Source organism: Penicillium arizonense, assembly GCF_001773325.1.
Source record: "Penicillium arizonense strain CBS 141311 chromosome Unknown PENARI_contig011, whole genome shotgun sequence".
NCBI classification, from domain to species: Eukaryota; Fungi; Ascomycota; class Eurotiomycetes; order Eurotiales; family Aspergillaceae; genus Penicillium; species Penicillium arizonense.
In genome coordinates this window covers 460,835-484,210 of record NW_019173288.1, presented here as the reverse complement: position 1 = coordinate 484,210, position 23,376 = coordinate 460,835, and the positions used below count along the sequence as shown (strand labels likewise).

General features: G+C 47.7%; 6 protein-coding genes across 6 annotated transcripts; 2 read left to right on the top strand and 4 right to left on the bottom strand.

Moving 5' to 3' along the window:
* Positions 1–2,076: 2,076 nt before the first annotated feature.
* PENARI_c011G05166 (uncharacterized protein) lies at positions 2,077–3,815 on the top strand (the record flags this gene model as incomplete). The annotated part of the gene is made up of 6 exons (XM_022632592.1): positions 2,077–2,700; positions 2,757–2,979; positions 3,037–3,438; positions 3,487–3,594; positions 3,657–3,715; positions 3,774–3,815. 6 exons carry the CDS (start codon positions 2,077–2,079, stop codon positions 3,813–3,815), a joined length of 1,458 nt encoding a protein of 485 aa, XP_022487433.1.
* A 1,489-nt stretch (positions 3,816–5,304) lies between these two features.
* Positions 5,305–5,553, bottom strand: PENARI_c011G01156 (uncharacterized protein; the record flags this gene model as incomplete). Its single annotated transcript, XM_022632492.1, has 2 exons — positions 5,305–5,331; positions 5,383–5,553. 2 exons carry the CDS (start codon positions 5,551–5,553, stop codon positions 5,305–5,307), a joined length of 198 nt encoding a protein of 65 aa, XP_022487463.1.
* Positions 5,554–7,138: 1,585 nt separating this feature from the next.
* Positions 7,139–9,617, bottom strand: PENARI_c011G06435 (Dyp-type peroxidase; the record flags this gene model as incomplete). The annotated part of the gene is made up of 8 exons (XM_022632626.1): positions 7,139–7,428; positions 7,481–7,876; positions 7,940–8,046; positions 8,105–8,215; positions 8,276–8,377; positions 8,434–8,768; positions 8,821–9,043; positions 9,517–9,617. 8 exons carry the CDS (start codon positions 9,615–9,617, stop codon positions 7,139–7,141), a joined length of 1,665 nt encoding a protein of 554 aa, XP_022487581.1.
* Positions 9,618–11,475: 1,858 nt separating this feature from the next.
* Positions 11,476–13,973, bottom strand: PENARI_c011G08252 (beta-glucosidase; the record flags this gene model as incomplete). The annotated part of the gene is made up of 2 exons (XM_022632672.1): positions 11,476–13,751; positions 13,808–13,973. 2 exons carry the CDS (start codon positions 13,971–13,973, stop codon positions 11,476–11,478), a joined length of 2,442 nt encoding a protein of 813 aa, XP_022487485.1.
* Positions 13,974–16,281: 2,308 nt separating this feature from the next.
* PENARI_c011G06619 (PAS domain-containing hybrid sensor histidine kinase/response regulator) lies at positions 16,282–18,219 on the bottom strand (the record flags this gene model as incomplete). Its single annotated transcript, XM_022632636.1, has 1 exon — positions 16,282–18,219. One exon carries the CDS (start codon positions 18,217–18,219, stop codon positions 16,282–16,284), a length of 1,938 nt encoding a protein of 645 aa, XP_022487404.1.
* A 2,717-nt stretch (positions 18,220–20,936) lies between these two features.
* Positions 20,937–22,784, top strand: PENARI_c011G01533 (MFS transporter; the record flags this gene model as incomplete). Its single annotated transcript, XM_022632505.1, has 5 exons — positions 20,937–21,355; positions 21,418–22,028; positions 22,082–22,328; positions 22,377–22,500; positions 22,557–22,784. The coding sequence occupies 5 exons, from the start codon at positions 20,937–20,939 to the stop codon at positions 22,782–22,784; spliced, it is 1,629 nt and encodes a 542-aa protein (XP_022487424.1).
* Between the last annotated feature and the right edge of the window lie 592 nt (positions 22,785–23,376).

Here is a 23,376-nt window from a genome sequence, read left to right as displayed (position 1 = left end):
GATAGTTTCGGAGAAGAGAGTACCAAAGATGCAGAGGGAGGAGTAATGATCACGGTCGACTCTCTGGTGTCAGAGAAAAACACCTGCAAGACTGCCAGACTCAATCTTTCCCTTGAGTGACTGCTTTCAGCCATAATATATAGGCTTTTGTTCTTGTGTTAGCTTTTTTAGGTTTTCCTATACTGCCATTTGAATGCAAAGGCTGCTTTGGATTTTTGCAACTGAAGCGCAATCTAGTAGACTGATGATAGTGTGGTTCCTTTGCAATAGCTACCCACAGCAGTAAGATCAGGCAAAGCATCGCCACCTGTGGCCCTACGATATTACCCACCGATCCTCCGGCTCTCAGCATCTGTCACTCCTGCTACTGGCTCAAGAGCGAGAGTCGTAGTTTTGAACGCGCAGCAAGTTGAAAGACCTCGGTCATCTTTCGATTGCATCCCATGTTGTCGCCGTACGGTTTGCTGCGATTGCGAGAACCCGACATGTCCAAACCGAACCAGACCTGTGTCTGTAACACAAGGGTCCTGATAAGCTTACTGGCCGGATGCAAGTCTCTACTGCGTTGGAAAAAAACCCAGAACAGAGCTTGACATCAGAGGTCATTTGGTTGCACCAGTGGTTATAGCGCCAGTGTTCGATGTGATCCTGTATGCGCCGAGCTGGCTCTCCAATTCCGGGCCTCCGCTCTCGAAAGAAACGCCTAGCCAAGGTATCACTAACGTCACCAATGCTACCTGGTACAGCTCCTATTTGCACTGTCATTTTATATCAGAATAGCAGGATGTGTGTGATAAATTATTCGTCTCTTATGAAGCTTTTCTGCTTCACCCCATTGACCAATAGGAGCTGCACAAACCTGCACATTGGCCATGGATGCAGCTTGAATCATTCATCCACAGAGCCAATCCGAGCGCCATAGGACACATACGACAGTAGAAGAACGTTGGTATTAAAACGTCCGCGCGCAGCAGCCTGCCCAAGAGCAGACCCGGCATAAGTGCAACCAGCGTTTGCATCCAGTTCGTTAGCCAATAGCATGTTGACATTTCGGTATTACCATTGGCAGTTGCGACGCTCATAGCTTCCGTCCTTCACCGGTATTCCAAGGCCAACTTCTGGGTCGAGTGCATGGAATTATAGTCAGTAAATATGAAAAAAGTATCGGTACGGATTACTAGAAGTGATGCGGATACTGATGACCCTAGGTCAAAATAGGTGTATTTCGTGAATATTGACCTCCCTACACCGAGCGTAAGCTAGGCAAAAAGAGTTAAGTGAAACCAAAGTGGCTTTGAAACCTATCAAAACTGGGGGGCTCATCTGCGGCACTCGGAAGCCAGGAAGGTTCTTTAAACCAGCAATGATTACCCTAGCACTGAAATCCTTCAAAATCAAACCGTTCATCACCGAGGTAGTGGGGGCCTCAAAAGCACTATGTGTTGCTGTATCCATGATTCCCTGAAGCGCTAGACCCTCAATTTGAACTAGACGAAAAAGGTATTAGGGTTACACTAACAACATACCATGGAGAGATGCAATCGACTGCAGAGTGAGTCAATCAGTTGTCAATAAACAATAGACCAGATGGCTCAGCTGAAAGCGAGCCGCCTTGCAGAAACTAGCGGTCGCCTTGCGTTTTTCGCAATAGCACAGCTGCCGTGCAACACTTCTGAGCCCATAAGCTGGGGCGATTATGCATATTGAATTCACCTGTTCGTGACCCACGATGGATAGACCAGGTCGCTCCGTGGGTTGACGTCACTATCATAAAGTCCACAGCCGAGTACTGGCACATCATGTGGCGGTAGATCGACATTGGCTCTTGGAGGGTGCAAATGCTGGGTGATACATCGCCTGCATGTATAAGAGTGGGGTGAACTGGCAGGCATTACGTGTCAACGGGCACGATGAGGCCATCGGAAAGCCGCAGATGGGGAGTGTCTACGCCTGCACCTGAGGATATAAGTACGACTTCCATGGAACCGGTGAACCATGGCCTTCATGCTTCTCAAATCAATTTAATTAGACCTTGACTCAGCGTAACTCAAGTGAATCGTGACAGAGATCTTCACAATGGCGGAAAGCCTTCACACTCATGCGAAGAGCGGAACTCTCAATCTGAAGAACGTTGGCCAACTGCTCATCCAGGTGGAAGTCAATGATGAGGATAGCTATGGTGATACAGCCCTGGACCTGGCAATTCGAAATGGCCATGTGGGAGCAGTAAAGCTGCTTCTGCAGAACGGTGCGGATGCCAACCGAGTATCTCCGGATGGCAAGACACCCCTCTATGCGGCCACTCAAGCACCAAACAGCGGCCGCATTGTCGAGCTTCTGCTCAAGCACAGCGCCACGCCAGATGAGCCGGTCTCACAGCTGAAAGGTGACACTCCGTTGATGTCGGCAATCCGACAAGGTACTAGCCCCGAGGCCATCCGCGCCCTTATTCAAGCTGGAGCGGCCATGGACAGGTCAAACGAGCTTGGCGAGACACCTGCGACACTTGCTGACAGTTCCACCAACACCGCTGTCCACAAGGCCATTCGCCCCAAGGATGAGAAGCCAGAATGGAAGCCCGAGTTGGAAAATCTTCTCGTTAGCTCCGGTCTATTTGCCCTGGCATTCTTCAAAAACTTCAGGGATGTTGGCAAGAATGCCATAAATCGCCTCTCCGCATTATCAGAACCATTACCAGGGGTATGTATTTTGTCATTGACAATCCTTCATTCCTAAATTGGCTTACCCTGGAATAGCAAATTACGAACCCCCGCACGGCGGAGGATTTCAAGTCAAACCTTCATAATTTCATCAACAAAAAGGGCCTTGAGGACTTCTACCCAGATGGCAATCAATATGTTGCCAAGGTAGCAGAGAACGCAGTCAAGATTCTGAACGATCCAACTTTCCCGGGTGCAACACCCGAGAATGTGACTATCATGTCCCGTCAGGCATTGTACCAGCCTGTCCTGTACTGCGGTAAGTTAAAGTCATCAACTCCCATAAGGACTCCAGGCTTACATTCGTTTTATCTAGATGACAGTGGCTCGATGAAGGATGATGACCGCATGAACCGTCAGGCATTTATGGTTGAACGGATCGCAAGCCTCATCACGCAGGCTGCACCCGAAGAGGACACGCTTGTTCATCTTCGCTTCATCAACAAGAAAGACAAATTTGATAACCTTAAACCTAGCGAGCTTTCCTCGAAGATGAAATTCACCCCGGATGGGTCGACCAAGCTGGGTACGAACCTAAAAGATAAAGTCTTGAATGACTTCCTCTACGGGCCAGTTAACAACGGCCATGTGTTGTCGCGACCCCTTCTTATCCTGACAGTCACCGACGGATGTCCGAACCAGGAGCCTACTGAGACGTATGAAAATGAAGTTAGGGCATCGCTAAACTTTGTGAGGGACAACGGCTACGGAGAAGAAGGTACGCTTTTGTCGTGGTTCTATCGACGACATCGCTAATCCAGAACAGCCGTCCGGTATGACCTTAGCCAGGTGGGCAACGCGGCTGAGGCTACTCAATTCTTGGAAAAATGGCAGATGAATGATCTTGTCCCCAATAATATCAATGTCACTGCTGGTGAGTTATAACTGCGGTGCCAAAGGGGAAATAATATGGAGAAGGCTAATATCCAAATCTAGAACATTTGGATGCCCAATTCGAGAATCTCAGAGATAATGATGCTGAGCTTAATGATTGGGTACGGCTTCCCTAGTATTCTATTGGCTTTTGACGCACAACTGACGAGTTCATTTTAGATCTTGAAGAGACTAAATGCGAGTAACCCGATCGTTTATTAGATAATGAGCTGCAAACGGAAACAAAGCTTCGCTTGACGCTCATTGCGGTTTTTGTAATTATTGCAGGCAATTTGAAAAGCTACGCATCGTCTCGAGTATGAGGTTCTCACGCCCCTTAGCGAGGTACGTGCAACAACTACCTCTGTTCATATCGAATATGTCATTTCTGCACGTCAACCTAGAGATTTTCAAATTGTTGAATAGTCATGGCCATCGTGAATTTTGTACGTGGAGCTCATATGCATGAATGCCCAAGAAGCTGGATCTCACTTGCCCTAATTGCACAAATCACTGATAATACTGAAGAGGAAATTATGATAACCAATGACCTTCCTAAGCTCACTATTCAGGAAGAAGGAGATACTGAGGTACGTCTTCTTAATATATATAATCTAAATGGTAATGAAATGCTAGATGGTCTAAAAACCCTCAAAAAGGGAGGAGAAGAACTAGCTAGAAAGATACAAAAAAAGCTTTATTATTGATAGTGCTGCTACTATCAATACTATCGCTGATTTACAAAATTCCACTTCCTATATTGCCCTATAAAACTATAGTATAATGGGATGAAGCATAACCTTACCTCACAATATAATGGACAAATTACTATAAATTTTAATACAGGCTATATATACCCTTGAAAACGTGCTATATCTAGCAGAATTAGGTGTGAGCCTTGAATTGAGCGAATTACTGAAGAAATTAAGGAAGAAGGTGAGAGACGCTCGGTGTCCTCTCCAACCACGTTCCCTCCATTGAGCAGCTAAAGCCTGGTCCTCCAAGTAGCTCTTCAGTACGTCCGACCCTCACGCCTAGAGATCACCCGAGAATCTTGTCCTTGAATGCGAACAAATCAGGTTCAACAGCTTGTCGAGTCTTCTGGGAGACTCAAGAGAATGTGAGAGAGGTAAACTAGACAGCATGTCGCAGGGCAGGACTGTAGAGGCCGTGCTAGGCTTTGTCGAGGAGTACAATATCGGTTGCTAGCTGAGCTGGGAACGTAGATCTGAACATTACCTACCTCTCCTTACGTCAAGAATTCAAGAACACGCTTTTTTGATCTTCACGGTTGCTTTTACTTGAACCTCAGTGTACCTTAGTGCCGAGGTCGTAACGCGATAGCGTCTTCTCGAGGGATCGTAGTTCAGCGGACTCAATATTTCCAATTCGCCACCTTACTTTGAAGTTATGAGTGGTCCAAATTTAAAAGGATTGCAATGTAGTGGGGTGGGGCGGTTAGCCAGGGATCGTGTTTAACGGGATGCCTGCTTCCTGGTTACACTAAAACGTTTGCAAGGCGGCCGGAGCCTTATTTCGAGCAATATGACACTATCATTTTCACCAGATTGTGAAGGCGGAATAACTATTTTACAAAAGCCGGCGTCATGGGACCATGGATTCATGGTGCACTTCCAGGTAACAGTTCAAGCTTCAAGCATATTCCTTCAATTGTGGCAATCTTTCATCGTTCATTGGTCATATTGCTGATCTACTCCTTGCAGCAAGTCCAGCAGGGCTATTCAACATATTAGTATTAAGCTAAAGGGTAACTGGAGTGAACACATACATCCTCATCTTCGGCGCCAATCTGTTTAGACACCCAGCCGGCCTGGCAGGTAACAGGGTCATCACGGCAGATACGCAGGCAGGTGGGCTTATCATCAGAAGTGGCATCCTGGGCCCAGACGCTGGTGAGAGCCAACGCGAGAGTGGCAAAGAGGAAGGATGAGAACTGCATCTTGAGGTATTATCTGAAGTAAGGATTGTTCAAGCAAAGAAAGCTGTTGAGGATAGAAGGCGTAAGAAGACAAGCTAGTGATGTGACTGAAGAGGATATTTATATGACGCTTTGCATCCGTCTTCCAGCTTCAGCTGTGTTGTCATCTCTATCATCCCCATCCATGGATGCACGATGTATAACGCTTAGAGCTATTGAGAATGGTGGATCTGAGCCAGCAGCATTCTCCAATTAGCTGCATGTTTTCCACGCAAGGCAATGAGGCATTTTTTCAGTGTAGCTGAACGGAGATGAATTCAGATAAGGTCGATCAATGAAACCTTGATGCATTGCGTAGGTCCCAATATAGCTCTCCAATGATTGGCTCCGCCAAGATGCATGACAAATGGATCGACGGCTCGATTTGTACAGAATGTATGATGACGATCCAATGCTGCAAGAACGTCTCTTGCCCCATTCCGTCTATTGTGGACCGTCCCGTGCCGTACAACCTTTTTTTTAAGGCTCCGCTTCGCACACAAACACTTGAGTACTTTCGTCTTTCGAAACACTAAGCAAGACGGCCCCACTCCGTTGTGGTATACCCTTGCTTTCTTTTTCTTCTTTTTCTTTTCTTTTTTTATATATAAAAAAAAAAAAAAAAAACGTGTATTGTATCGGTGCGGTAAATACCATTCGGCAATACTCCTTCTGTCTGCAGTACCGAGAATCACAACTAAATGGATCGCCCGGGATTGTCGCAGTATTATTATTTTCTTTGAGAAATGCTATGTTGCGTATTATTTATTGCTAGACCAACATTCTTGGTAAAATACTAACAGCCCCTTATCTTTCCCCTTAGGAGTAAGTAAGGGCTACTTAATTTAACTATATTTTGTTTCTTTTACCTGTTAGGTACTACTTCTGCATGGTCAGCCAAAAGGCGCTGGGAACCTTGTATCGGGTTTACCGAATAGGGTAGTTGACGGAATAATTCAATCCAACGACTTCATTGGGCTACAAAAGCGGAATCCCTAATCGGTATTCGTAAATTATACGGCATAACAGAACCTTCTCTTGTTGGGTGACGGTCATCGCGAAGATGGTTGTTACATATTCCAGGTTTCATTCAAATATAGATCTTTGGGATTGCCGTGCAAATGATTCATAGACATAACCGCATACGCGTGTCAGTTGCTCACACAGTACTATTTACGATGGATCAATGACTAACACTGTGAAGTCTATTAGTGGAATGCCATAATACGCTACTGAATGGTCTGGTCTCGACCGAGTAAAACTGGGCTACATGCGTCACATTGATTCTCGTTGCCACGATATAGTGAATAGAGTTCCATATGAATGGACATCTAAGCAAGAAGGGACTATCTGGCATCTTCATGCAAACTGTCCATTGGTGCTGCCACCAGAAGAGGATCAAGTTTAGTGAGAGAGAAGAGTAACGAAATTCAGTCCACGTTTGCTACCTAGAAAGGCACAGAGAGCCCCAAACTATCTACTAGCAAAAAAGGTTTGGCCGAGCAAGTCCAGCAGCATAGCATAGCATCGTCAAGTGCATGTATGTGGGATAAAGGAAGGCCTCCGCTTATTTGCAAAGAGTGTCTTGCATTCCAGAAATCGAAGGAGCGAAGAAGTACTCACCACCGCGAGGGATGACCCAGCGTTCGATGGGAATGTAGTGCTTGTTCGGGGTAGGCACAGGCTTCTCAACATCGGGCAAGTTCACAACAGGCGCTGGGTGTTCGTATTGGGTAACGTCGGTCTCCGAGCGGTAATCGGGAGGCATTTGACCGATGATAGCGTCGATACCCTGGGGCGCGGCATTTCCCATCTTCTCAGTGAAATCAACAGGTTTATCCTCTTTGTTTGCCCATTCTGCGGACTTGTTAATTATCAACGTGGTTGTCAGTGTGACGAGAATACGGACCTTTCTGGATAAAGCGGAATCCGTTGGTAATGCTGCTCTGGTAGGACACGAACAACAGGCCACGATCATGCTGTGACACGCCACCACCCTTCTCGTTGTTCAGTGCCACGGGTCCGTAGGGAATTCCTCGTCGCAACATAAGATGCTTCTCATAATTGGGGAAGTCATCTCGAGGCCCACACTTCCGGATGTGGGCGGCGTAAGGACATTTAGTTTGGTCCTCAGGGTTGTAAGTGAAAGCATCTGTGTGATTCATCGCTTCCAGCTTCTTATGTTCCGCGTTGGGGTCTTTACCCTCGTCTTTCCACTTTGCGAACAACAACTCCTTGTTCTTGATTGGATCAGGACTCAACATAGGTGCGGGGTCTTTGTCCGGGTGATGTTCCAGTGGAGCTCCTGTACATATCAAATAAGTCAATGCTGCAAGTAAAATAATGCACAATGGAAAGACAATCTTACCGTTGGGCCATCGTCCTACAACACGGGAGGAGAATTTGCGAAGCTCTCCCGCAGCTCGTTCTGTCATGCCCTCAGCCTTTATTTTCTTGGTGTTGCGGCCACACCAGCTGAAAGGGACATGTTAAGGATACCGTAGCAGAACAAAAGCGAGGAGGTAAAACTTACCCGACGAACTCGGGCACTCTCTGTTCATATGTGCGGAATACCATGAAGCTTCCCTCGTTGGCCCAAGCTGGGTGGTTGCTTTGATCGCCTTCGCCTCCAACAAGAATAGTACTAGCAAAGTCATCAGCGCTTAGATTCACCGGCATCTGGTGTGGAAATTCTAGAGCTTACCCAGCCTGGATTGGCTTTAGGCCCTTCTTGGCTTCTTCGACCTTTGCATCGGTGTCCAGACCAATGACAATAGGCTGGGAGATACCATCTACCCATCCAAAGCTAAACCGTGGATGTTAGTCTGGCATAATGTATGTAATGAGGCTGAAGTATCGTACTGTTCTCTGTCATCATCAAGGACATGCCCCTGCTGCTGGAAGATAAGCTGGATACTTGGCTTGTCGAGTTCCTGAGCCGCGCCTGGGGGGGTCGGAAGACCAATTCCGAAAGTCTGCTTAACCATTTCAAGGGTATCAGTCAAGGTCTTTTCACTTTCACCGGTGATAGTGAAGACACCGTCGAGGTATCCGCTTCGTGGGGTGAATTGGTGGAACCAGTCATGCTGGTCATCGAGACCGTTATGCTTTGTCTTGTCATCTCCCTCAAGAGGGTAGGTCATGTCCTCCCACATGCCGTTGTTGAAGACATCGTCGGTGAATCCCTCGGCTCCAAGCTGGCACCGCTTAGTACTGATAATATAATTACCGAGTAGTCTCATAACTCACTTTGGCTAGACCCTTGGCGGAGAAGGCAATATTGATGGCAGAGAGATGGACGAGACCTTTGAGTGTACCCTCAGCCTTCTGCTTGTATATGTCCTTTCTGAATCTCTCGGCATCGCGAGCAGTCGTGAGCAGGGGAACAAGGGCAGCCAAGTGCGTCTTGAACCGCTCAGGATGAGTGATGCGGAAGAAGACGAACAGCTCGTGCTTCTTGGACAGACGAGGCCTGTGATTATTAGAGAAAAAGTACTAAAATGGAACACCGAATAGGGTATCGACTTGCCAGATGTCTCCCTGGATATTCTTCTTGTTAGGAGGTGCCATTTCGACGACTTTGTCAATTTGCTTCCAGTTGCAGTTGTTCTAGGAAATGGCTTTGGCCGTGGGTGTACGGAGCGGTTCTTTATAGAATTCAAGCTACACCATGCAGTGGCTAATGCTTGGAAATCGAGAGACGTCGACACGCAAGGGCAACCCTCGGTTAGGCATCAATGATGCTGTCACTCTACATATTCCACGTAGCACAAGCTGCAAGTAGATTGTTCCTTGGTATCCATCTAGAAAGACTAATCACACCCTGCAATGTAAGGTGGCTGTCCCGGGCAATGCTGTACAACCATGCAATGCAAATCGAGGATGCCGCTGCCAGCGGGAATTGCCACATCTACCCTGACTTAATGTGAAGGAGACCATAATTACGTATCGACATGGAAGAATTCGATCCATTCCCCAAAAGAGCGTTCCAAGATCATTCGGTGCTCCGCATTGTTGCAATAGTGTGAATGCATCGCTAGAGACATGTGAGTTACCCACCCACAGTTTTGGTTTAGTAGGGATCTTGTACGAGATCCCTAGTGTATGCGGCCTGGTGAGTATATTATCTCATCTGATTGGAAACGTTACTCAAATACGTCACATATGTGTACTTCGTTCAATGACGCACGTCTAGTGCCTATAGTAGGCCAGGGCTTATCTGGCCTAAAACGTGCGTCTGCTAGTTGTATGTAGAATTATCTTTTAATTATTATTAATCGAGAAACTGCGGATCCAGATCGGTCAAAACCATGCAGCGAATGTATGATGCGACTTCACTACGCCAATCGAGATCTGGTGGTTCTCACCGCCAGAAAGTGAGAATGAATAGATCAAAAAGTGATAAGAAAAGACATGCAGACACGCAGCGGGACTCAGTGTAGCTAATGTATATGGACACGAGAAACAGCAAATCCAAATTGAGAAGAGAATTGGGAGCATACAAAAAAAAAAAAGGGAAAAGAAACAACAGAAAAATATGAATATCAAGCTGAACCAAGTCACGCTCTTCTGAGCCTTCTGCGTCCAACAGTATGTAAATGCGCAGAATAGATAGTAAAGTCTAATGTCACCCAAAATAAAGAAAATAATATACGCCCAGAGGATACCGAAGCCTCTCCAGCGATCATCCTAGTAGATTTGCCGGCCCGTAAGGTAATGATCGACAACCCTGAGCGGGCATTATTGGTATTGGTCCGAGAATTGTGCACTGTGGACTGTGCCTGGCGCGGTTCTTAGAAATTGTACCAGATCCTGACCGCAAGTCTCTCCCGGAAGTCAAATGTGGTTAATTCCCGGAGGGAACACTGGATTGGACAAGCATGACTCACGATGGTTGAGCATCTACTATATTTGGCGCATAGTCAACCCATTGCAGTGAAAGAGTGCCCGAAATGATGATAAACACTTGCTATTGACAACGGAGTCAAGCTGTTGATGAACAGCACCTTTAGTTTGATGGTGTGGAAGTCGGTTAGGCAAGCTAGTAATTAATGTCCGGGTGGCGTAGGGCCTTTCTCTGCACGACAAAGAAGGCCCCTCACCTGAAACAATGCGAAATAAAAAGAGCGAACTTTTCGCCCCATAGATGGAGGGTGTACTGTTCAATAGAGAGCCTATTTAAGAGGTCATTGTTACGGACATGCTAGCTACTAATCAGTTGCGGGAACCGCAACTTAAGGTAGACCACCGAGAGCTAACCAGCCTATCTATCATTAGATCAAGTGCAACATCCCAGAAATGTCTTTGTGTGTCCAGAAACATTTGATGTCACTTATATTATCGACTGGCAATACACAATTCTCATCCCTTTTCTCCTTGCTGCTGGCTATCCAAAGCTATTTGAAAACCCGTCCCCTAAGCACCAACAAGCTTAGTACTCCAAAATATCCAGACATCTGCGATACAATAAGCCCGGACGACAAGGCTCGGTTTGACGGGTGCATCCTGTGGGAGGAGGGGGGTTTGCAATGGACGTCTCTTTCATGTGCCATTTTTATTGTCTTAAACTCAACCAACGACTTTGATATCAACCTGGTGTTACCGTTTCCAATTGCTGTTTACACCCCATAGTTACCATATCCAGTACCACCCCGGTCATATGTGCCTCGTCTTCATTAAACGCATAGTTCTATATGCTCTAACCCATGTCTATCACGCATTGCCTGATCAGGTGGCTGTGGGAATGGGCCGCGCAGATGCGACTGCTTTCGCAACCTTATATTCCACTAACGAAAGAGATGAATATAGGACTGATATAATATTTGCTGCTATACAAAGTTTCAAAAGTCTGGGCATCTAATCGTAGATCTCATAATCTCGACGGGCTATATATGCAAATGGTTTTCAAGCAGAAACAGGAGTAATCTTGGTGACCTCCTTGAGGTCCCTGCTGCTGAAACCAACACGAAGCGTGAATTCGCCCTCGGGGATGAGCCACTTCTGCGAGACGATATCCCAGTAGCTCAAGTCCCTGCGCATCAGCTCGAAGCTGACATCGCGCGACTCGCCGGGTGCGAGGGATACCTTCTCAAAGCCGCGAAGCTGCTTGAGTGGTGTTCCCTCAGGAGCACTGTCGGGGAAGGTGACGTACAGCTGGGGAACTGTTGCACCCCTGACGTCGCCGGAGTTTGTAACCGTGACGGTCACATCATAGAGTGTTTCCCAGAGAGCGGGGTTTCCGCCGGGCTGGATGGGCCGCTCCTCGGGAATAGAGGAGACAGAGTGGACCACGGCCTCAGCTTGGATGTCGGAGATGTTGAAGGTGGTGTATGAGAGACCGAAGCCGAATTCGTATTGAACGGAGATGTTCTGGGCGTCGAAGTAGCGGTAGTCGATTTCAAGCTTCTCGTCAAACCAAGATTGCCAGTCGTCAGCGCCCTTGGTGGACACGTCGGTGGTAGGTGGGGCGTTGTAGTCGCTGCTATTCTTAGCGATAGTGTAGGGCAGATGTCCAGCAGGGTTGACATCTCCGTAGAGAACGTCGACGATTGAGTTGCCGGACTCCTGGCCTGGGTAGTGTGCGGCAAGGATGGCGGTGACATTGGGGTTGCTGGCAAAAGGGAGGACATTGATGCCAGAGGAGTGGGTGACGACGATAGTGTTGTTGCAGGACTTAGCGACGGACTCGACCACGTCGTTGCCCTCGTAGTCGATTGACAGGTGCTCACGGTCCGCACCTTCTTCGGCCCAGGTCTTAAGGAAAACAAGGCAGACGTCAGGAGTGGAGGGCCAGAAGCCACTGACGGTCGAAGTGGCGATGTTGGTGTTGTTCAGCCAGTACTGCACAAGCGAGTTGTCCTTCTTTGCGCGAGTCTTGACAGCATCCAGCGGGGAGACGAGATATGTGAAGCGTCCAGTTCCTGAACCACCACCGGAACCGAGAGTGCCATATTCGAAAGTAGCTTGGTTGACAGGACCCATGGTGTTCTCACCAGCATCGTTACCAAAGACAGCGATGCTCTTAGGGGCTTTCAGAGGCAGGGCACTGTTCTTGTTCTTTAGCAGAACGGTTGCCTCAGCTGCCAGCTTGCGGATCAACTTGGCATGGTTTCCACGGACATCACGGCTTCGCTCGCCAGTGAGGTTAAACTCGCGTAACCAGGTCGACCGGGGCGAGAAAGTGTTAAGGTCAGCTGAGGATGGGTCCACATCGGGGTAATCCTTGTCCTGACCGAGCCAGTAGTAAGGTGTCATGATACGAACAATCATATCATCGACGCGAGACTCATCCACAGTTCCGTTGTTGACTGCATAGGTAACATTCTTGCCAAAGAACGACCCGGCTTCGGGAATCGTGCCATACGGACCGAGCCCACCGGGCATGTTCATGTCGAGACCGCCCTCAATCGAGGCGACACCGGAATGAGTGCCACCCCAGTCAGACATAACGTAGCCCTGGAAGCCGAGCTCCTCTTTTAGTAAGCCATTGAGGGCCTTAGAGTTCTCACAGGCGTAGGAGCCATTTAGGCGCTGGTACGAGCACATCAAGCTGGAGGCTCTGGCACGTACCGCATTGGCAAACGGCCACAAGTACAGTTCGTGCATGGTTCGGTCATCGATGTTGGCGGACACGGCCTCCTGAATGACGTCTGTGATTGTGCCATTGGAGTCGTAGGTAGGGTTACGCTGTGTCTCTTGTTCGTTACCAATGAAGTGCTTCGCTGTGGCTTGCACGCCGGCGTCCTGGTGGCCACGAATGGTTCTCTCCATGGCAACACCTGTCAGGTAAGGATCAGCTGCGAATCCTTCCCAGTTGCGGCCCGCGTAGGCAGAGCGTCCGAGGGGGCCAGCCACGGGACTGAGGGCAATATGGGCACCCTTTGCTTTGAACTCTTGGCCCATCGCGTAGCCTCGCTTATAGAGAAGGTCTCTGTCCCATGTGGATGCCACGGTGACACCAGCGGCGAAGACACTAGCATAGTCGGCCACTCGGATGGCCAAGGGGCCGTCTTGCAAGCAAAGACCAGGGAAGCCCAGACGAGGAATGGCAACAATGTTTCCCACGCATGGTCCTGGCTGACCAGTAACCATGTCAGCCTTCTCTTCAATAGTCAGCTTGGCTACGAATTGTTGGGCTTTGGAGAAGGCTTCATCCCAGCCGCCTGATCCGGTAGCATTGGCTATAGTCGCGGTTAGCAAGCACAATATTGATGAAAACCGATTAGGAACAACATACGCGAGGGAAGAACAGCAGGGGAGTGTCCATAGGCGCCCAAGATAGTAGTGTTCTTAGGCTGAACATAACTGAAAGCAGATTCACTTCGAGATGTTCCATCAAATGATTGGCCGTTGACCACTGTGGCAGCCAACAGGCCCGAGAGCACAAGCTGAGTGATAGCCATTGTGTAGACGCCGCTTGCTCAGAAGTGAAGTCATACCGAGATTCAATGGCCTTACTTATATAGCTAATGACTGTGTAGCTATAGAGAGGGGAAGTCAGTTGCCGGAGTTCTGCCGTGATTTGGTCCGGGGTTCTACCGGGAATTACATTACTTGGCGTGGGGACCCCACAATCCCACTTTCCCCCAACAAATCTGGGGATTATGCACGATTATTGCCGCACAGAATCAACGATTATAAGGCATCTGTGGCTTTCTCTGCGGTTCTGGCGTCCCTGAGCCATCGGTCCAGACGGTTGCCAAGTCTCAGCTATTCATTTCGTCGGCTGCCCGGGGCCCAAACGTGAGGCATTTTAAACGATCACCGGCTTGGCGACTGCAATAAGCTAGCCGGTGTCTTTCCCGAGAACTTGATCGAGAATGAAAAGCGCTAATACTTGCCGAGGAAGGTAATTTAAGTGCGCTCACCGGCGTTACTTCGGATGTCATGGTAAAGTTTTCTGTGCGCCACGAGGTCACTGCGGAGTATCACGACTCATAGCGAAAGCCTCAGACGGCCCGATCTCGAAGTGTTTCCGTGAAGCCAGTGCCCAGTGGCCGGGGTGGCCTTTCACCACCGAAACTGACCACTCTTGCAGTCGTGTAGCACGGTTCTTCGGTCTCGGATACCTTCATAGCCGGCGAATTTACTGCACTTGGACACTCTACCGAGAAAAACTCTCGGCATGTCGCGGAAAGATCTACCGTTGGATTATTAGGGCTGCAGAACACGAAAGGCTCACTCCTCAACCCCTAACAAAACCTCGTTGTTACATTCTCGTATACCGAGGCACTAGCAGTTAGTGATATTGACCCTCTCTTTTCGCGACTCCTTGCTCTCCATGACATCAAGAAAATTGCCGTCATATCTGTGATTAATCACTATACCTGTGCCCAGCTGCTAACGCCATTCCTGTAGAGTAGATACATTTTGCCTCCTCGCCTACGCAACTTTGGGGTTCTAGTAGGCGGACTTGTAAATGCCACACAAACCACCATAATTTCTGCACTGGGGTTATCGCTGACAAGTCTTCTCGGCAATGTACCCTACAACTGTTGTGGAGCTGGTTAGCGGGGAAGTTGCGGAGAAGTTGTGAATGGTCTGATTGTTGACGGTGGGACAATAGTGGATGTTCTAGTAACGAGTTGGAGAGTTGGCACTGTTAGCAGGAAGTATTGCGTACTCCGGTGAATAGATGAAAGCTGTTTCAATATATTGGGCCTTCCTTCGGAGGAAGTAGCGAATAAGTGGGGAAGGCACGCCGAGGTCGGCCGAGTACACAAAGTCAGAGAAGACAGGGAAGAACATCAGTAACAATGCTGATAGCTGTTCCCATGACTGCAATGGGGTAAATTTTCATATCGGTATAGGTTGAAATATTGTTCCTCCTTAAGACTTCGCTGCTAGTCTGCTTTCTGGCGCTCTCTTCTTTACAATCCTTGGCCTGACGAGAAGCAATGCCGACCCCGGCGAAGCAGCCGGACTTGCCTTTCGGAACTCCAGCGATACGGGCCCGGCAAAGTATCTTCATCAGGCCGGGGCCCACACGGCTCGATGTGGAATTTCTTTGCGACTCTTCCCGCTTCTTTGGGTGTTATGTGCGGTGGAGTTTGAGCTAACTCCGTACCAAGGCAGTCATCAACGATATTAAGATTCTTCCGGGTGCTCTGAGTCAGTATGAACAACGAGATAGGCGAGGAGAGCCGAAACGATGGTTTGGAGGAGAAGGGAAACAGTGGGACCTTTCTAATTGTTTCTCTTTGCCATAACTGGCAAGGACGAGCTTCCGTTATTCCAAATGCGTGAATTATATGATCGGAGATAACGAGGCAAAGTGAAGCAACGACAACAGCCTGGGACATTGGGGGACTTGGGTGAAGCTTCACAAATCTCACCCGTATCACATGCGCCCACTCTAGAGCAGTTTCCATCACCATTTTGAATGTAATAGCTTGATCAAGGGTACATCAAGAATTATTTATACACAGCGATGAGACTTAAATAGATGGGAAGCTATTGTCATTGATCGCAGATTGACTACAAGGTGGTCGAACTGTATATATTTATAAAGCCACTCTCAAAACAACTTCACATGAATGTATTTCCACACGGCTTCTCACGAAGAAATCCTTCGTTAATAGCTTCCAAGTTATTAAAGAATCCCATTGATACATAATTTTCGGCAAACAATAGTCTTATATTCATCTCAAAAAAGGTATAGAAGTGTACGAATACTCATTCAGCAGAAGCCCAATTCTGCTACACATATTGTCATTGTTTCTTTTCCGTTGCAATCAAGCGCTTGATCTTCTTGACGAGCTCTTGAGTACCGTAAGGCTTATGAATGATGTCATCCATTCCAGAATTCATCATTTCATCTTGTTGTGCGTCCCTCACATTCGCCGTTACCCCTAAAACCGGAACATGCCCTCCAGTTTCTTTTTCAATGTCCCGAATGACTTTCGTTGCCGAGTGACCATCCATAACAGGCATCTGTTGGTCCATGAGGATACAATCAAATGAAGTGTTCTGGCTCATATCCAGAGCCTGTTGTCCGTTGCATGCTTCTGTGACATCAAATCCCTGTGCGCTCAATTTGCGCGACACAATTCTTCTGTTGATGAAGTTGTCCTCAACAAGGAGAATGCGCTCGCCGGTGCCTTCTCTTTCCATATCAGAATTTTCTGCCGACCTTAGGTTCTCGCGATTCAACTGACCATCGGAGACCTCACGCGCAATGCTATCTGTGCGTGTCGTTCTTTCGTCGTTAGGTGCACCCATTTCTACCTCTCCAATTTTGTCCACGGGAGGGTTTTCGGAGATATCGGGTTCCTCGGTACATTCGTTGACTCCGTTCATTTCATTTCCGAGCATTTGAATATCGGAAGATAACTTATCGAGCTCAGAAGCATGAAGGTTGCCGTGGCCTTCATCCGTTGTGTCAGTGGTCCGGCGCGCCTTGAAAAAGAAGCCGAAAGTACTTCCATGTCCTTCCTTCGAACTCACACCAATCTCACCTCCATGTAGATGGCAGAGTTGCCTACACACGTTGAGGCCAAGACCAGAACCACCGTAGATACTCTCAGTTCTGGGGGTGGCTTGGTTGAAGCGTTCAAACAGCCGTTTTTGGGCTTGGTCCGTTATCCCGATACCAGAGTCCTTGACTGCAACCATGATATATACAGATTCACCCATCCCCCATTCGGGTGTGTTCGTTGCATCTTTGCGGAGTCCTTCTTCGCCGGAATCAAAGAAGACGACATTTGGAGGGTAGGACGAGGGACGGTCGATGGCAGCTCCCATTGAGACTCGCAGCATTCGTTCGTTTCCGGATCTAGCGGTAAATTTAATGGCATTTGAAAGGATATTAATGAGCACCTGGCCCATGCGGTCAAGGTCTGCCATGACCCAATTAATCCCACAGTTGCCATAAGAGACATCGACCTTGTATTCAAACTTGATCCTCTGCTTTCGGATCTCGGGTCGGAATATAGATATTGGAGTTGTGAGGTGTCGTTTCGGCTGAACTTTGTTGGGGGACAAGGAAAGCATGGAAGCGTCGAGTTTGGAGAAGGTAAGAACATCGTTGACGATCTTCTTTTGGTGCGTGATGCAGAGACTGATGGTCTCCGTAGCTTCGGTGATGTTAGACAATGAAATATCCTCCCGCTTCGTATTGTAGATTGCCTCTTGAATGTCTTCCGTGCAATGTAGGATAGCCGACAGAGGATTCCGAATTTCGTGACTGATCATATCAATGAATCGCTCTTGTTGCTTCTTGCGGTCTTGTGCGTCCTGTGCAGCCTGCCTCTGGACGAGCTCCGCCTTCTTCTCCGGTGTAATATCCGCGATTGTACAGATGAAGAGTCCATCCTCACTCGGACCAAAGAACTGCACATCTTCATTGTCCAACCGTTCCAGTGTCATAACACACCACATCGAATCCGGGCCAGGGGTATGGTACTCGATCCGCAGGGCCTGTTTAGGTTCAGCAACCTCCTCATACTCAGTGACCACTCGTTCATAGTCGTCTTCGTGGACCGATCGCAGCCAGCATTCGGAGAAATTCGCGCTCGCACATGGAATCAGCCTTCGGAATCGGCGGTTCACGGAGATCAGTTCATATCGATGGTTGAGGATGGCGACACCGTTCGGTAGGATGTCGGCCAGCTGTTGTGCCGTAACATTTCGATTGAAATTGAACGTCATTGGTTTTCTCGGACACCTCGAATCGGGTTTCTTCCAGTAATGAAGGAAGAAGGCTGCTGTCATGTGTTAAATTGCCTGCTATATACTGTCCTCACGGATCCAGGTGATTCTCATCGCAGGTAGGCTGGAAGTTAGTGGCCGTTGCACGAGCCGACTTGAGATTCCAACCCGAACAAAACAGTGGGAGATATAAGTTCAGAATATATCACAGTTTCATACCAAAGATTAACAAATGTACGAAAAGCAATATCATTAATCGCGGGGATATACTATAGTCGCTTGACTCCCCTCCGAATTTTGTCTTGTACGTCATTATTGTGGAGTTTATGACTTGATGGACTTCCAATTGCACTTCTGGATGTAGTACTCCATGTGTTGTGATTGGTCGGAAAAATGATCCCGCTGCCTAATAATACAGGCATTGAAGTGACGTCACTATACCCCACACATTTCCGGCCGTTTGTGCTGTTTGGTTCGTTCCTGCCCCTGGACACCTAAGGCGATCATCCTACACAGCAAGCTAGATTGCTAGTCTCACACTTCCTTTGAGACTGCATACTCTCGTGATGTTCAGTTTCGCTTTTCGGCCATCCAGGCGCCGGAGACATGTGAGTCCATGCCAAGAATTCACCCCTTGGGCATTCCGGCATACCCAAAGTCCATGACATGAGACCCATTTGGACCTGATTGAATATTTATTTCAGGAACATTTGCCAGATAACATTTTGGAGACACCTGGCAGGAACGACGCTAATGGGACGGTGAACCCACTTCGTGTGCTCCAACAATGCTCGAAAACCTGAAGCTGTAGGGTATGAGTCAGTGCCTGACATGAGAAGTGTGCTTATGGGATTTTAATATGTCGTTTCACGCCTTGTCATCTTCTCTCGATGAGGCCTTTGTGGGTTAGGTAGTGCACGTGTGAGGGATTCGGGGGTGAGTGGGGTGAGAGGTGAGGGTCTTGTCATAGTGATCCTCGAATGGAACTTGATACCTCCACTCGTGGGTGGAGTGGGCCGGGGACAAGGCGGGTGTGAGCCATGACTCGATGCAACTAGTTTAGGATCGGACATAGAATGGAAAAGCAATGGATCTCTTGGTAACAGAAGCAGTATGGGATGTTGGCTACATAGATCTAGCATATTCTCGGCAGCGATATGCTAGGCTGCATGATAACTAGAACAAACGTCGAGACTACCAGAGCCCAACATTGTTGTCGATGACCCACGGCCATGGATTGGTATATTGAGGGATTTGTCGAAGTGATAAGAGTCTCGACTCCGTATTTTCAGCAGCAAAGTACTCTGGTCGATGATCACGGGTATCCATTTCTTGCAGGTAAGCGCTAGAATTAGAAATTGATTAAGACCGCAGGACACATGCACTGCATATATACGCTTATGCAAAGTGATAAGCCCATGAAGTGTATCGCAGGTCAGTGTTGGCGAATTGTGTACCGGGCAAGGTTCAGTCCACAAATCTATTCACCGTAGGCAAGCATGTTACAGATGCGGTGAGTATTCGATATGGTTCTAAGACTTACTGTTGAAGATCAAGGACCAAACTTAATATTGTTGCGCAATCTGGCATTTTATTTAGACCTCGCAATAATTGCCGATCCTCGGGCGGTTTGCGGATCATATGGTCTAAGCTTTAAATGCAATGGCGGTCGAAATTTTGGCAGAGCTAGAGATAAGGCTCCTCTCAAATTATAGAGGTAAATGAAGCTTCTCTAGTTAGTTTTTTACCATTATCAATGTGGCTACGGCCAGGTGACTCGGGCATTACCAATAGCTATGCAAAACCAGTGGGGCATCAGCCGTTGGCCCACCTTAATGCAACATGTGGGAGGGCTGTGCGCAAACTGCTAAACGCAAAATCGGAGCGACTTTGATTGCTCGAAAAATCTGAGAGCGGAGAAAACTGAACTCCACTCACTCAGGAGAAAAAGAAATCTAGAAGTCTGCCAGGGGGCGACACTCCTGGGATGAGCTGTCGAGACGGGATGAAAAATCAGCGTGGCGAATCCCATCTACTCTTACTTAATCCAAAGATTGGTTAGTTCAAATGTTGACTTAGTAAAATAGACGCAACGACGAATAAAAAGACAATAGAGGCTAAGAAACATCTACACATCTGACTTCTTGTGAATGCTTAACATTCCTTCAATCGGCCGGGAATTTCGCGATGTGCGGGTAATTTAGCCCTACCACCGGGATCCCGGAGCCACAAAAAGTTCGGCCCGATAACAAAACGCTCGGGTGCCGTAGACTAAGTTTTTTAGTGTCCCTACAGTAAGATCCTAAGTAGATGGTTGGTATTTTTTGATACATCGTTTCATATTCGTAAGCTCCAAGCTCTAGCTGATCTCGAATAAATAAAAGAATTGGACTGAACATGCAGATTGCGTTATCAATGCACGTTTTTTAGACAAATCCATAGTTTTATCTTGCATGTGTGAGCGACGGCTAACCAGTGGATCGACTTATCCACTCCTCGTGGGTCGTAGTCTTCTTAAAATGGTAACCCGAGTATCTTGCTCCAGTTTAAGATGTTTCTCAAAAGGGTAATCCGAACAACTTCAATCCACTTTTTAAATTGGAGCGATTGAAGATTTTGATTTTTTCGACTATAGTAAATCTTATATTAGTATGAGAGTAGATGCTAGTGCTACCCTGCACATCCGTTTTCATCTTCATCCAATTTTGACATCCATAATGGGCATTGTTGGCTATTTCAGTCGACCGCGTGGCCATCAGGTGCACGGCGGTGATGGTACTATCACCCCAGGCGAGCCGAAAGTAATTGAGCCTACAATTATCTCAAGTCCTGAGTCTTCTGGTACTGCTACACCTGCGCACATGCTCCCTTCACCTGCTGGCAGTGAGGAACCCCTTATCTTTGAAAATATCCCGCACCAATTTGGTCGTCTCGGTTCTTGGAGAGGATCCTTGATTTTGCTTGTCACTTCCGGATCTCAGTTCCTCGATAACGTTTTTATGACAAGCGCCAACATTGCTTTGTCGTCAATCCAGCAAGATTTCATGGTTTCCAGCACCGATCTGCAATGGATGATTTCTGCATATACTTTAACATTCGGTGGCTTCCTCTTGCTTGCTGGTGCTTTATCTGACCGGTATGTTTCCCTGTCATTATTTTTGTTCTTCCGCAAGGAACCCCTTTTTCTAACCTTCACAGGTATGGTCGAAAGAAAATCCTCTGTCTAGGACTTGCCTGGCTATCTATTTGGACGCTGGCCATTGGATTCGGCCAGTCGTTCATTCAACTAACAATATTCCGTGGAATCCAAGGAATCGGAGCAGCACTTACTGTCCCATCCGCCATTGGAATTATCAGCTCCTACTTTAGCGGTGTTGATCGCACCCGTGCCCTGTCAATCTATGGAGCATCTGGTACCCTGGGATTCTGCACTGGTCTCATCTTTGGTGGCTTCCTGACTTCCTCCTTGGGCTGGAGGTACATTTTCTATTTGATCGTCATCATCACTGGCTCATTAGGACTTCTTGGTTTCATTGTTTTACCCAGCGATGTTCCATCTCAAAAGAAACATGAAAGAATGGACTATATTGGCGCAGTGATGTCTACCGCTGGCTTAATCCTGCTTCAATTCGTGCTTTCCAGTGGTGGTACCTACGGCTGGGATCAGCCATTCATCATCGTGCTGTTGATTGTCGCCGTCGGCCTTCTTGTCGGATTCACCATCCTTGAGAAGTATATCAGCAATCCTATCATGCCACTGTCCTTATGGAAAATTCGCAATTTCGCCGGACTCTGGGTTATTGGTTTCAGTAAGTACCTTACTTCATGACGAGATTTGGCGGGCATTGCTAACGATCACTAGCTGGCTATGGTACCTACCAGAATGTCATCTACTACATCGTCTTGATGGCGCAGGAAGTTGACAAGCTTTCCGCTGGTGACACAGCTCTGCGTTTCTTGCCCATGGGAGCGATCGGATTTATTGTTTCCCTAGGCACAGGTAAACTTCTGGAGTATATGAATGGAAAGCACCTCCTCATCGCTGGACTGGTTCTAGCAGTGGTGGCTCCCATCTCAAGCTGTTTGACCTCGAGCCCTGAGACAGGCTTGTATGTATCTTCACCCCATTTATGAAAGAGTACTACTAAATTTTACAGCTGGCTCAACGTTCTCCCCACATCACTTATCAGCATCTCGTCTGTCTCGTTCATTTTTGTTACGACTAGCACTGTGGTACTGACAAGTGTGCCCGTCGAAGTCAAGAGCTTAGCTGGTGGAATGGTGAGTTTGCTTGTCCTTGAAAATATTCAACGTGATTTACTGACGATCTGAACCAGCTCAACACTGCATTCCAAATTGGCTCCGGTGTTGCATTGGCCATTTCAGCCGCCGTCACCGATGCAGTCGATATCCAGAAAGGACATAGTCTCGCAGAGCAGTACGCTACCGGCCTCTGGTGCTCCGTCGGACTCGCTGGCTTTGGACTCATCATTGGGTTTATTGCCGTTCGACAAAAGGGCATTGGTCCAAAAGACAGACTTGGGGCCGGCCCGGTTGCTATCTGATTTCGTGTCATGGTCTACTTAGATGCATATTCATAGATTATAGATGATATATTTTTGCTTTTTGGATCCCTTTCATATGGGGTTATCATGGAATCAGCGTTTGTTGCAACGAAGGAAAAAGCGGGTTAGACATGCGGCGTCATTTTGATATTGCTAATATTTATTTCTACTTGGAACGTAACTGTTTCAATTCCACGATGGAGTAGATTGATAAGCTCATACATAGATTGGCCAAGCTACCAACTGATAGCATGTGGAGGATTTATCTTTGAATGAAATGCGATTGAGCTTAGGAATGTGGCCTGACAAACAAGGCGACGAGAACCATTGATAGTCACGTGAGTGTGGAAAGCATGCCTCGCCGGATTGAGTACTTAGTCATGTGGGGCTCAACTCCGGAACCATGGATGGATCGCAATGCACTCACCTCTGCTTTCAATACCTTGTTTTCGGTAATTTGAGGAAGGCAAAGAAACGTATTTATCTCCATGCGCCCATACAGGTGGGAGACTCTTGATGAGTCGTTGTCAACCATTCAGCAGTGGTGCAGATGATTGGAGTCTCACCAACCCTTTCATTACAAACACTCACA